Genomic DNA, 14,755 nt, shown 5'->3' on the forward strand with positions numbered 1-14,755 from the left:
TACTATAAACTGGGTGGCTTAAACGACAGACTCAAAATTTTGGGTGCCTTATCCATCTAGCATAATATCTTCAATGAAATAAATGCATAGTTTCCAAAATGAAGCAATTATGTTTGGCCATTAAATCCTATATTTTCTTAAGTACTCATATTTTTAATATTAAAAATAGTGACATAACTCTGTATATGTTTCTCAAGCTCTGAGATGTTCTTGACTCATGTTTGTTTTTTTAAACCACTGTGTTGAGATATGATTGACATAGAAAGTGCTGTACATATTTAATGTATATAATTTGATGAATTTGAGGATAAGTATATGTCCATGAAACCATCATCACTACCTATGTCATAAACATATTCGCTTCCAAAAGTTTTCTCTCATCTTATTTTTGATGATTATTTTCAGAGATTTATGTGTAGGTATATGTATGGGTATGTGTATACACTGCATACATATACTTACATACACACACATACGTATGTATTCCCCAAATTCTTGGGTTCAACTCTTGTTGATATAAAAACCTTTGGTTATAAATTAAACTTTGTATATAGCAAACTTTGTATTTGAAGCCAAAGAGCTGTTCTAGTTTGGTTACTCATAATTTTATCCATCAAAATCATTTGGGAATGACTCATCAAATAATTTATCTCAGCCAAGAGATATGTTTGGATATTGTTTGAGCTCAAACAATACTGACTTTTGGAAGATTTTCCTCAAGCTGATGAAAATGAAGAATTTCAAAGCTATAATGTTTTCAGAAACAAACAAAACCCCAAAGAGATCATACCAAATGGGGAGAATGTTAGCTCAGTTATTTTATATTCTATCATTTTAATGTATCAAATTCTCTGATGAAGACAGATCTATTGTGCATACCTCAAGTACAACATAGCGTAGTCTTAGTATTGGCCCTTTGGCCTCATCTTATATAATAATTTTTTAAGCAGTTCACCATATCTTTTAGGTAGTTCACCATAAAAGACATATTTTTTAAAAGATTTATTTATTTGAGAGAGAGAGAGAGAAAGAGCACAAGTGTGGGGGAGAAGAGGCAAAGGGAGGGAGAGAATCCTCAAGCAGATACCCCGCCAAGCGTGGAGACTGAGGCGGGGCTCAATCTCAGGACCCTGAGATCATTACCTGAGCCAAAATCAAGAGTTGTCTGCTTAACTGACTGAGCTGCCCAGGCACCACCATCACAAAAGACATATTGGCGAAATAAATGAAAAACTGAATTATTTTGTGTGAAGCACACAGAGCTAAATAAATTTTATCTCTGATGGGTTCTTCCATATCATTTCTGTGTTTAGGAAGTCACACATCAGGCTCTTGTGACCCCGCAGAAGTCTTGATTATCAGTTGTCAACTGTCAGTGTCAAAATAAGTGTGGTTTCCTCTAACCACTTAGGTCCTAGGGCATTTTGTTTCCCCCCTCCTTGGCAGGCAAGGGACGAAGATATTCTGTTTAAATTGTTAAGTGCAGCATCTATCCTTGGGTGCCTTCCCAAGAGGGTTTCCCTATGAGCATCATCCTGGGACTCCTAAGGCAGCAATTCTCTTATGAAGATGGTAATTCTCACCAAGTTGAGATTCAGTATAGATCAATTTGGAGAGAATTGTCATTTCAACCCCCCATCAAAATCCCAGCAGCCCTATTTTTGCAAAAATCAGGAAGCTGACAAACTAATCCTAAAACTTATGTGGAAATACAAAGGGCCCAGAACAAACAAAACAATCTTGTAGGGGCACCTGCGTGGCTGAGTCGGTTAAGCGTCTGCCTTCGGCTCAGGTCATGATCTCAGGGTCCTGGGATCCAGCCCTGCATCGGGCTCTCTGCTCAGCGGGGAATCTGCTTCTCCCTCTGTCCCTCCCCCTGCTCGTGCTCTCTCTCTTTCTCTTTCTCTCCCTCTCTTTCAAATAAATAAATAAAATCTTAAAAAAAAAAATCTTGTAAGTTGGAGGATTTACAGTTTTCAATATCAAAACTTACTACAAAGCCACCATAATTAAGACTATATAGTACGGGCCTACGGATAGACATATAGATCAATGGAACAGAATTAAGAGTCCAGAATATATTATTCTCTGTGTGTGTTCCTTATATTTATATTTACAGTCAACTAACTGAGTTTTCAACAAAAGTACCAAGACAATTTGATGGGGGAAAGAATAATCTTTTCAACAAATGCTGCTGGGACAATGGTAGACCCACATGTGAAAAGATGGATCTAGGGCGCCTGGGTGGCTCGGTCAGTTAAGCGGTTGCCTTCAGCTCAGGTCGTGACCTCAGGGTTCTGGGATCAAGTGTCACGTGGGGCTCCACGCTCAGCAGGGAGCCTGCTTCTCCCTCTGCCTACTTGTGCTCTATCTCTCTGTCAAATAAATAAATAAAATCTTAAAAAAAAAAGAAAGAAAGAAAAGATGAATCTAGACTCTTACACCATACAAAAACATTAACTCAAAATAGATCACAAACCTGATGTAAAACTTAAAATTATAAAACTTTCAGAAGAAAATATGGGAGAAAATATTTGTGATCTTGGGTTGGGCAAAGATTTCTCAAATACAATGCCAAAAGCACAATCCATAAAAAAAAATGAATTGTACTACCTCAAAATAAAAAACTTATGTGCTTCAAAGACACCATTAAGAAAATGAAAAGATAAGCCACAGACTCAGAGAAAATCTATGTAAATCATGTATCTGATAAAGGACTTAAATCCGACATATATGAAGAATTCTTATAATTTTATAAGAAGAGAAATAATTATAAGATGGACAAAAGATTTGAATAGACATTTCACCAAAAAATATGAATGGTTAATAAGCACACAAAAAGATGCGCAACATGATTAGTCATTAGGGAAATGTAAATTAAAACTAGAATGCACTTCACACACACTGAAATGACTATAATCAAAGACAAGAACAAGTATGGGAGGGGATATGGAGACTTGGAATCCTTCTAATTGCTAGTGGAAATGTAAAATGGTACAGCTACTTAGGAAAACAATTTGACAGTTTCTCTTAAAAGTTAAAAATGAATATACCATGTGACTCAGAAATTCTCCTCCCAGGAATTGACTCAACAGAAATGAAAACATGTCCACACACAGACTTGTAGGTAAATGTTCATAACAGCTTTATTTAGAATAGCCCCAAACTGGAAAGAACAAATGTCCATCACTGGGTGAAGTGGATAAACAAAATATGGTTTATTCATACAACTGAATACCAGGCAGCAATAAAAAAAGACCAAAATACTGATGCATGCTAAAATATGAACCACAAAAAAAATACTAAATGAGAGAAGCCAGATGCAAACACCCACATATTATATGAATCCATTTATAGGAAATGTTCAGGTAAGTGTCAGAGACAGCAGGTGGGCGGCTGCCTGGGGTTGGGCGTGGGGAGAGGGGATGACTGCAAATGGGCACAGGGATCTTTCTGGGGTGATGGAAATGTTCTCAAATTGGGTTGTGGTAGTCACTGCACAACTTTGTAAATTTAGTGAAATATCACTGAATTATACCCTTGGAAACAAGTGAACTTTATGGCATGTAAATTATTTCTTAATAAAACTAATGATGAAATAAGTTTAATTTATATTATAGTGCCTAGCACATGGTCCTGGACAAATGATGGCGTTGCTTTTTGAGGATGTATTTTGTCTTCTGAGCTCAGACCTGTTGCCTCAGAGGGCAAGGATGGCAATAAGAGCTAACAGTTAGCATTTCCTGAGTACTTGCTCTGTGCCAGACTCTTAACTGTTTTCTATATATTACCTCCTTCAACCCTCAAAAATTTTCGGGCACAGTAGTATTATGACTGATTACAGATAAGAAAATGGAACCTTTGTGCAGGTCACGGGGCCAAGGCATGGGGAGTCATTGGCCTCCAACAGACCTAAGCTGTCCTAACCATCAAGAACCTTTAAGACCTAAGAATTTCTAGTCCAGTCATGGGGCCAGCTAATGGCTCTGGGCACCTTCTTCAGTCTATGCCTGGCCTTACTGAAGCCTTCCCTGTTGGAACTTTGCGATTCTTGATTACCTGGCAGTTCTGCTGTGTCGGCCACCATTACAGTAATTGCCTGCCTGACTCTGACTCATGTTTATCCTTGTTATATGACTCACCTCTCTTGACCCATGTTGGATGGTGATGAGTGGCAGCTTCTGAACACTGCCTGGTTGACTTCTGTGACTCGTGCTGATATTTTAGCCTCACTTGTGCCCTGAGAGTTCCCTGAAGGTCACGAAAACCTTCCCCCAGGATTTGCCCTCAGCCAGGACCCAGTAGGCCCATGGCCCATTCCTTGTCATCCCTGAGCCATGGGGCAGCCTCATTGTAGGAGGGAAGAACCTTTTATCAGTCTAAGTATTTTATCCTTTAGAGTTTAGCTCCTGGTGACACTCTGGGCTACAGCATTGGAAGGGCTGGGCAGAGTTTCAGTTGCTAACTGGGCTTTAAGTCCTTGGGCCCAAATCCCTCTCACACTTTCTACCGTATTGCTCACGTCTTAGGATTGTCGGGGTTTCATTTGCTCTGACCGTTAAGAACTATGGCTAATGTTTTATATCAGAGTCCTATTAGACATCAGTTGAAACATAAAAGGAACGTGTACTCAGACGGTCCTATGTGAGGTCCAGTAGGAGTGAAGCTCCCCCTCGCATCCACCAGCGTTTAGACAAACTTACAGTCTGAGCACTCTTCTGCAGTTGACAATTTCACACAGCTTGTGTTTTGTCACTGTTCCATAAACTGCCTCGAATTTGCTCCACTCATTGCCTTTGCTGAAGGTACCCCCCATGTCTGGATTCAATCCGCCCATCAGTCACTACTTACTAAACACCTCCCAGGACCAGGACCTGTGCTGGGAGCACGGGGGAGGCAGGGAAGCCTAAGAAAACTCCTCTCTTTTAGGATCTTTTGGGCCCATTGGAGAGACAGGAAGCACATAGATAAAGAGGAGATTGATGTTAGTGGAGATAGTGGGATGGGGAAGAGATGCAGAGATAACCCCACAGCCCTGCTGAAACCATAATTGAGTCTAGATTGCTCGGGTCAGGCTAACCGTGGTTGAGGCACAGCAGGGACCTGGACAAACTGACCGCCAGGGCAGGCCTCTCTAACGAGGCAGCCTCTAAAATGCTCGCCTCTGGTTGCTCCCCCAGAGTGGGAGGGGACAGGCCTGGGTGGGGCTGCATCTCGGGATGCTGGCACCAGGGCCACTCCCAGCTCTGGTGACAGATAATCCAGAGTTGTCTACTGTCTTCACTGAAATTTGGGGGTTACCTCTGATGTTCCAGCAGCCCACCTTCCCTCCCCCAAATTTGCTGAATTCCCAGACCAGTTAATAGGCTCCTGAGTAACTGAGAAGTGAAAGTGTATATCTAAGCCATCATGAGGCAAACGTTAACTCAGGTCACACTTCCTCTTTGAGCCACCGTCCAGTGTTAGATGGCCTCATGGGTCTTTCTCCTGTTTCTTTTCCTTCTCCTCCTCCCATCATGCTGTAGCTAAATCATGGGCTAAAATGGCTTTTGTAGAAGGGAGGAGGCTACCACCGTTATCCATGACACGGTTTCTGTAGGAAAACGTGTTGTGCGCTGAGGTGATACGGAGCACATCTGCCTCTCCTCCCAGCCCTCCCACCCGGGTGCTGCTCCAGGGAATCCTTTGGTCTCTGGAGGGTGGGAGAGGCCAAGGACTGAGTGAGTGTGAGCAGCAGGGGGCTGGGGGGCGCTCCCTCTTTCCCTCCTCTCAGCATGCAAACAGAAGGCTGGCTTGCTTTTTATTTTGATTATATTTATGTTGGGCTTTAGCATTTGATTCCTTTTGAACAATGAATCCTGCTGTTAAGCAAAAAAAAAAAAAAAAAAAAAAAGTACTGAAAACTACTGTTTTAAGAAAGCCGGTATTAAGTGCAATGCTGAACTAGTGATTTAAAAGAAGTTTGCTTAGGGACTTGAAATAATAATCCAGAGGAGCAGATTCCCTGTTAGTCCTGGACGTGCTCCAAGTTCATGCTCTCTTGACTCTGCTAAGTTCTAAGAACACTATAGCTAGATCTTTATTTCAGCACACAATTTTTATCATGTCTCCACCCTGAAGAGAATGAAGTGGCATTCAGATTTAGGGGATTATAAAGACATGTGTATTTAAGCTTTTGCATTGTTTGCATTTGCATTACAGATACAAAGATTTTAGAATTGTTTATGGAATGCCCTTTTCCTAACATATACTTTTTCTGCCCATCCTCTAAAGATAACACTGAAAAATATTTTGTATCCAGGCTAGAAATTACCAAATAATTTTAAAGCACCATAACTTTTGTTATTTTCCTCATATAGATTTTTTGGGTACACTGAAGGTTTTGTACCCCTCACATGTTTTGTCATGAAACAGGGCTTCTGTGGATAAGCCTTGTTCACCATCTGTTTGCTTACAAAAGGTGATACTGGGAGGTAGTAAGAGTTGGAGCCAGTAATTAGAAGCCAGGCATCTCGGATTCCATTGATTACCCTGATTCTGGAAGTTTCTTAACAGCTGGATTCCCAGGAATAAGGATTCTAACCTTGCTGATTTCACAGGCTTGTTTTGAGTTGAAATGAGTATTGCTATGTGAAGGCTTTCTGCAAATAGCAAGAGCTGTACAGATCTACACAGTCCCATCACCTAAAGGGAACAGGGCTCTGCATTTTTCACAGGACAATGACACTTGTTATCTATAGACATCTTGACTTCATCTTTCAGTATGTTGAGATTCAGTCTTTCCAAAGGGAAAAAGAAAACTATAAAAGCTGTAGGACTTACCTTGAGTAACTATAGAGGGATTTTTCATAATCTTTATATAAATGTCATTTTTAAAGAAAGAAGAATGGATTATCATGCTTATATGTTTGTAACTTGAATTTTATTGTCTACTACCATGCTAGTACTGTTGTATACAGATTTGGCATTTATGTTTTCAGTCCACAGAATTTCGTATTCCTTTACTGTATTAAAAACAGAGATATTACAAAGAGGAATGTCACAACAGTAATGTTTCGTATCTTCTTGATCTTGTTCATGTCCATGAAGTAATTAGTGCTAACAGGAAAGCATTAATCTCTGCCTGGCACATATATGTTAAGTATGTAAACAGCACGTTCCATGTCTTACTGTGTTAAAACAGAGACATTACAAGGATGAACGCGGAACCAGTAAAGCTATACTTTTTTTCTAAAAGACATTTTAGGATGCTGACATAGCTCAGAATAATGTCTTTTCATTTTTAAAAATCCTTGAGTTTTCAAACCTAGAACAACTGAGCTGCACTTGATGCGTTGATATTTGGAATGCAGCATTCCCTTTCCCTCATTTTGTGCTGTTACAGAGGAAATGGGTTTTCAGTGTACATGATTCAAGTGGGGGAAAAAAACCCATATTTAATTCCACAATATTCCTTAGACTGGGAAACGAATCTCTTTTGGAGTAGTCACGTTTATTTTATCGTAACTCTATAGCCAAACAATTTACTATGTAAATGTAGAAATACAAACAGCTTTATCGAACAAAATACTTACTATTTTCTAGCTGCCTAACAGAAATGATTTACTTAAGAAAAAAGAACAAAATTTCTCAGTTTCATTATTCAGCTTTGTAAATATTTTGCCAGAGCTTTTTTTCTTGGGGTGAGGGAAGCAAATAAAAGAGTTTAAAAGCTCATATGTGTCTATTTTGTTTTAGCTTGGTGTATTTATTAAGAGTAAATTCTGTATGTCTTTGCAGTTCATCAATATGTGTATTTAGAAGTTTCTCAAATTCTTTTGCTCGCTTCTCTTCCTCCAGAAGGAAATGCTGTGCAGCCAAAGAGGCTGGGAAGACTATATCTGGGGGAGACTAAAGAGAGAAAGAAATGTTAGATGAGGAACACAAAGCCTTCTAAACCTTCCTGTTTCCAGGCATGCTTCATCCCTGGCATGGTCAGACAGCGCAATTCTTAATGAAATAATCCAGGCTGAACTCTCTCTGCTGTTGTAATACAGTGACTGCTCGTGAAATCCTCAAGGAACGAAAACATCACAGCACCATTATATTCGAAAGCTCCAGAAATGAATATTACCATGTCCAACTGCAAAAGCAGGGACAACAAAATTACCATGGGACTTGCCTAAAACATACTCGACTAATTTGTAAAACCAAAGGTATTCATCTGAGAATAGGCAACTCCAAAAAGCTAAAGTGAAGATTATAGTAGACTTGAGCAAAGAAAGCTTAATAGGAAAAAAACAATTAAGGATTGGCTGAAAAAGGGAGCTAATTGCTGTCTGGAGTTGGCCAGGTGAGGAGGGCTGGCATCATGATGCATCTCGGGCTTCGAGCGGCTTCCTCATGGGGAGGGCCCTGATGCTGGAATGTAGCTCGTTTGTCCAATTAGAGCCGACAAAGCCTCAGTGGTAAGCGCCCAGTTACACACTTCGTGCTAATATGGAAGTGCTTGCTCATTTAACTGTTTGTGACCTGTGAAGTCCTAATTTATGCCAGATGACTTAGCAGATCTCATACTAGAGGAATCTCTGATAGAAAAAAATTGCCTTGTGCAGCCTCTGGCGAATTTACTAGGCAAGTTGCATTGAAGGCCCTTGAGATTCTGGAGCAAGGCCACACCATCTGTAGCAGAAAACTGTATACTCTTCACAATGCACGAATGCAATGCAGGAACGGAGGCAGAGCATCTACGAGGTGGGTAGGACGACTGGATCAAGCTCTGTCCTCGGCCACTCCAGTGGAAATTACAGATGGGTTCAACGGCACGGTCTCCCTTTCACCAAGGTTAAGTTAGCTAACCGTTGCTGTTGAGTGTCTCATCTGCTTGCAATAGAGACCACAGCTGAGGAGTTCCTGATACGGCACCATCCCTCAACGAGACCAGCCAGCCCCTTGGTGGCAGTCAGTTTACACCAGGTCCCTTACACCTTGGAAAGGGCCATGTTTTATCCTTACTAGCACTGACATGTATTCTATGGGTTTGCCTTTCCTGCCCGAAGGGCCTTGGCCTTGATCACTCCCTGAGAGCTCACAGAGAAACCGATTTACTGACGTGGGATCCTGATTAATAGTAAAGGAACCTAATTTACAGAAGAGGAGTATGGCAGTGGGGCATGACCATGGTATTCACTGGTCTTCCTGCATACAGCACCATCTAGACGATGCTAGCCTGATAGACCTCTTGAAGGCAGGGCTGGGGCATCGTCAGCTGGGAAATTATATCCTGTGAGGATGGGGTACCGTTTTCAGGATATGGTATAGACTTTCAACCAATGGCTATTATATACTACTGTGTAGATTCTACAGGTAGAATCCACGAATCTGAGAACAAAAGGGAGGATGGAGGAATGGCCCCACTCTCTATCACTTCTGGTGACCCACTTGGAGAATCTGTACCTTCTGTCTTTGTATCTTGAGGCTCTGTTGATGTACAGGTGGTGGGTCTCAGAGAGGGAAATGCCTCCATCAAGAGACCTATAAGAGTTTCACTAAACTTAAAGCATTGGCTGGTACCCAGCCACCTTGGGCTCTTTGTGCCAACAGATCAGAGGCTCAGAAAAGAGGTACTACCCCGGCAGAGGTACCTGGCCCTAATCATCACAAAGACTACTGCTACATATGGAGGCGGTAAGGAATATGTCTGAGATTCAGGTGAGCCACTGAGGTTTCTTTAAATACCCTCGTGCCCAGTTTTAACTGTAAATGGCAAACCACATCCTGACAAGGGCATGGGAGCCTAGAATGGGTGATGAGATGATGACTAGCAGTCAAGTCCTTGAGACCAGTTGCAGTATCAAGGCCTGTGTTTTGTTGCACTAACCCTCCTCTTATAAGCTTTCCCAGAAATTATGGCCAGCCAGAAGCTTGGAGAAGATAGGCCTGAAGGGAATGAACCGCAGGAAGAGAACATGGATCTGAGTGGTTCAAGAGGTGGACTGTAGCGGATGCTGATGGTGCCCTATGGGGATTCCCTTCACCGGGCTGGTGCAGCTATCCTCCAGCTACTGTGGGTGTTGGTTCTCTGGAGACCTGCCCTCGGCTGGGCTGGAGCCTCCTGCCTCATCTGAGAAGTTGCAGTATTCCCCTCAGCCCATTCCCTCTCCTCTCAGGGGCAAGGACTGATTGACGCGGGGCACAAAACGCCAGACTTCTTGTCTCCAGGGGAACCGACTCTGTCCTGCAGTACATGCTCCAAGCTCCTGGTGAGACCAGGCCAAGCTAATCTCTAGCTGAGACTTCATCCTTGTTTAGCTTTTCTCCCTTCCCCTAGACTGCTTCCCTGACTCTCCTTCTGCCGAGAATACTACCTTCAATAAATCACTTTCATAAGAATCTCCATCTCAGATTCTAGGAAACTTGATCGCAGATGGACGACTTCCTAACTTCTGGCTTGAGTGATGACTGGGTGACATCAGTGCCATTTATTGAGAAAAAATAAAACAGTAAAAGGGGCCCATTAGGGGTAAGGTCTTATTTATTTTCGATTCCCCAGGTTCTAGCACAGATTTTGGCACAGAGTACATTTTAAACAAAATTTTTTGTTTAAAAATCAAAATTTTTTGATTAACATATGAATGAAGAAAGTGCATTTGATTTTAAATAATGCTGAATTAGGGGTGACTTGGGACTCAAACAGATTGTCATATAGAAAATGGGATATATCATCAGTCCAGATCTCAAAAGGTAGGTCTGGATCAGAGATATTTTAAAGTTATAGATAATTAAAGCTGTGAGTCTGATTGAAATCATCTAAGACATGCAAATAAAGGCAATTCAAAAATGGAATCTTGGAGAGAACTTCATTTCAGGCACACACTCCCATGTTCATGCTCTCGACATTGTCAGCAATGATAACTGCTTTATTTATTAATCAAGATTTTCAGCAACCCATCTATTATCCTTCCAGCTTAGTCTAGTATTCCCACTTTCTCACGCCACTCATTCCCTTCTAACTCTGCTTATATTCCAGATCCATCGTTATAACCATTCAGCAATTTGTCTCCACCCCCCCCCCCACTTCCCTGTATCCTGTCTCTGTCCTAGGTACTCGGCAAAACCCAGGCCTAAATAAACTGCCTGAGCCATGCCCGCACCTGAGCAGCTGCATCCTCAGGCAGGCGGACGGAGGACGAATTGTATTACTGTGGGGACTGCTTTCACTTAAAGTCCATGACCTCAAATGTAAGATGGTAACACCTCCTGACCGTTCTATTGCACTTCTCTGGCATATTCACTTTCTCACTCATTACCTGGTGGCCTTGCTTCTTTCTCGGGAGGGAGCTCCCTCATCTCTCCACACCTTTTGCACCTGTAGCCATATTTTAGGCCATACTCTGTTTCAGAGACTCTTACTTCTACCTATACCATGGATTCTATTCCTTCATATCTTCTCGATGGCTGTTTCTGCAAATGAACCTCGTTACTCATGGGTCCCACCTCCTTCGCCATCAATCTTTCCTCCTCTCTTTGAAGATTCCCATTGGACCACTAAATGTTATGGTCTGAGGCTTTGTCTTAGGACAGTTTCCCTATTTATACCCTTCCAAGTATTCTCATCCAGTCCTATAGATTTAAATATCAGCCACATGCTGATTACTCCCATATTTTGTTTCCAGCTCTGATCTCTTCCTTGAATCCCAGAGTCACATATCCTAACACCTATGTGATATCCCCATTTGCATGTCTAATAAACATTTTTGAATTAAGTGCCCAATCTAGAAATCATGATTTTCTCCTCTAACCCTGCTCCTTCCCCTAGTCTTTCATGTCAGAATGTGGTGCTAGCATCCACCCAATGCTCAGGGCCAACATCCTAGGACTCATCTCTGAGTCCTCTCTTTCCCTCACTCCCCAGAGCCAACCCACTGTCAGTCTGGTCTGTTCTCCACAACATTTCGGATCCCACATGCTGCTCTATTTCCACCGCTACCAAGCCAGCATCATCATCTCTTGCCTTGACTACTGAAATAGCCCAAAAATTGTTCTCCGCACTTCTACCTTTGCCCCTCTATTATTTATTTGGCAATCAAACGGGTCTTCCTAAAAGATACTTTAAAAACAAAACTCAAATTCCTTCCCTTGGACTATAGTCTCTACAGATCTGGTCTTCCTCTGATTACTTCTCTGTCCCCATTTCATTCCATCCTCTCTCTCTTCCTAGGCTCCAGACCTTTCCACCATCCCCTACCTGACTGGTTCTTGAACTTACCAAACTTGTTCCTGCCTTACAGATTTGCACCAGGGGCTCCATCTGCCTGAAGCCCTCTTCCTCCAGATCTGTGGATCATTTTTTGTTGTTGTTAATTTAGGTCTCAACATAATTTAGGTCTCCTCAGGGTCCCCTCCTCATTTTCCAGGCCACTCAACCGAAAGTAATCCCTCACACTCCCATCACTTCCTATCACATCACTGGCTTTTCTTTTTGTCATTCAATTTATCACTATTTGATATTTTTTATATATTCATTTGTTTCCAGTCATTAATTCCCCCCCCTTTTTTGAGGTAAAATGCACATCAAATAAAACCATTTTAAAATGAACCATTCAGTGGCATTTAGTACATTCACAATGTTATGCAACCACCATCTCTATCTGGTTCTAAAATAGTTTCATCATCCTGAAAGGAAACTGAACCCACGAAGCCAGTGATCTCCATTCCCTGCTCCCTGCGCTGCCCCTGGTAACCACCAGTCTGCATCCTGTTTCTATGATTTACCTATTCTCAGCACTTCTTATAGGTGGAATCATAAAATATATGACCTTTTGTGGCTAATTGCTTTCACTTAGCAGTCTTTTGGGGGTTCATCCACCACATTGTAGCATGTATCACTACTTCACTCCTTTTCATGGCTGAATAGTATTCCATTTTGTGTCTGTAACACTATTTGTTAATCCGTTCATCCAACTGGGGGGGGGGGGATTCCTCTCTTTCACCAGACTATAGATTTGTCTGTCCCATCAAGGATGTGTTTAGAACAGAACCTGCCATAAGCTGGGTGCTTACAGTACATGTTTATTTTATGACTGAATGACGAACATTAATATTTAAAGGACGGGTATAGGAGAGAGAAGGTTGGAAGCATACTGGGAAAAAGTAACCAGAAAGGCAGCAGGAAAATCAGTGGAGAATAGGGTCATAGAAGCCAGAGAACACAAGAGTTTGAAGAAAAAATGATTAAGGAAGACGAGTTCTTAAAAGCATATTTAATTAACAAGTAGAAGGTTGCTGGTGGTCTTAGAAGGAACAGTATTGTTGTAGAAGTTAAAATGCAGACATGGGGGGAAACTACTGGACCCAGAACAGTGGACTAGGCCATGTCTTTCAGGGAACATCACAGATTAAGTTCCCCATGCCCAGACGAAAAACAGTAGAGAATTTTCTTTCCTGGCGACTCTGGGGCTATGAACTTCCTCAAAGGAGTGACACAGAATTTTAGAGATAGAAGGAAGCCCAGTGTTTATTAAGTTATTACAACAGATACTCTCATATGCTTTTTATGTGCCTACTAGTGCTACACACTGTTTTAGGTGCTGGGGTTACAACAGTAAACAAAGACAGAAAATGTCCCTACTTTCATGGAGTTTAAATTCTGGAGGAGGGAGGCAAACACACAGGCAGACATAAAATGTTTTATGGTGAAGTGCTATGAACAAAATAAAAACCAGGACAAGGGGTCAGGGAAAAGAGAGGGAGATGCTACTGTAGGTTGGTTGCTCAGGCCCCTTGGATGAGGTGATATTTGAGCAGAGACTAATGATCCTAAAATGCTAAAATCATCTGACATTAGAACCATATGGCATTTAACAATTCATCATGTTTGGTTTCACTGGAGTATATGCTTACTTCGGAGTCCTTAAAGATCCAAATTTTGTTGATACAGAATTTGCTAAATCCCCTTAGCGGTTCCCATAGCTTAAATAAGGAAGTTTATTTCAGTTACTTTATCGGTATGAAATTTTATTCTGTTCAAATAATTCTGGCATTTTATGTTGAGATGAACACAAAAGAGCATTTCAAGGCTTTAGAGATCTCTAACACTTCAAAAGTTAATGGTTTTAAGTCTTCTCCTTCCACAACAGCTTAAATCTTACTTCCAGTCTCTACCAAAAGAAGGTGATAGAATTCAGAAAAACAGAAAAGTACTCATGGGATACCCCATCCAGTTTAAACATTTTCTGTTGTTGTCATTGTTTATAATTTGTATCCAATATTAGTATATCATGGAGAGGTGCTGAAAATTGCATAATATACTTTGAATACAAGTGAAAGCAATTGCTAAGAGTAATACTACTTACTTTCTGAGGTAGACATCTACTTTAAGAAACCCTGTGATTATTATGTTCAAGAAATTAAATCATAAGGCAGAAAATTTCAGCACAGAACTGGAAAATGTAAAAAAGAATCAAATGAAAATTTAAGAACTGAAAAATGTAAGACTGAAATTAACCTACATGAGACCACTTTCTTAAGACAGGGAGAGGTGGCGCTTTTATGCATAGAAACCAATGCAGAGAGTCAAGGAAAATGAAGAAACAGAAGAATATGAAATTAAGAAACTTTCCCACCTGTTTTATGAGGTCAGCATAATCTGATACCAAAGCTTGACAAGGACAGCAAAGGAACATTACAGGCTAATTTCTCTAGTGAACACAAAGCAAAAATTCTAAGCCAATATGAACAGATCAAATGCAGTTATCAAGTGGAGTTTATTCCAAGA

General features: G+C 41.1%; 1 protein-coding gene across 1 annotated transcript in view; it reads right to left on the minus strand.

Moving 5' to 3' along the window:
- Positions 1 to 6,905: 6,905 nt before the first annotated feature.
- The window catches only part of DEUP1 (deuterosome assembly protein 1), a 202,557-nt gene continuing 194,707 nt past the window's right edge, over positions 6,906 to 14,755 (minus strand). The window contains exon 16 of the mRNA XM_032426313.1: positions 6,906 to 7,890. Within this exon, the coding sequence (XP_032282204.1) occupies positions 7,714 to 7,890 (177 nt within the window). The 3' untranslated portion in view covers positions 6,906 to 7,713. The remainder of the gene's footprint in view (positions 7,891 to 14,755) is intronic.

The sequence above is a fragment of the Phoca vitulina genome, unplaced genomic scaffold (assembly GCF_004348235.1).
Source record: "Phoca vitulina isolate PV1807 unplaced genomic scaffold, GSC_HSeal_1.0 scaffold34, whole genome shotgun sequence".
In the NCBI taxonomy this organism is placed as follows: domain Eukaryota; kingdom Metazoa; phylum Chordata; class Mammalia; order Carnivora; family Phocidae; genus Phoca; species Phoca vitulina.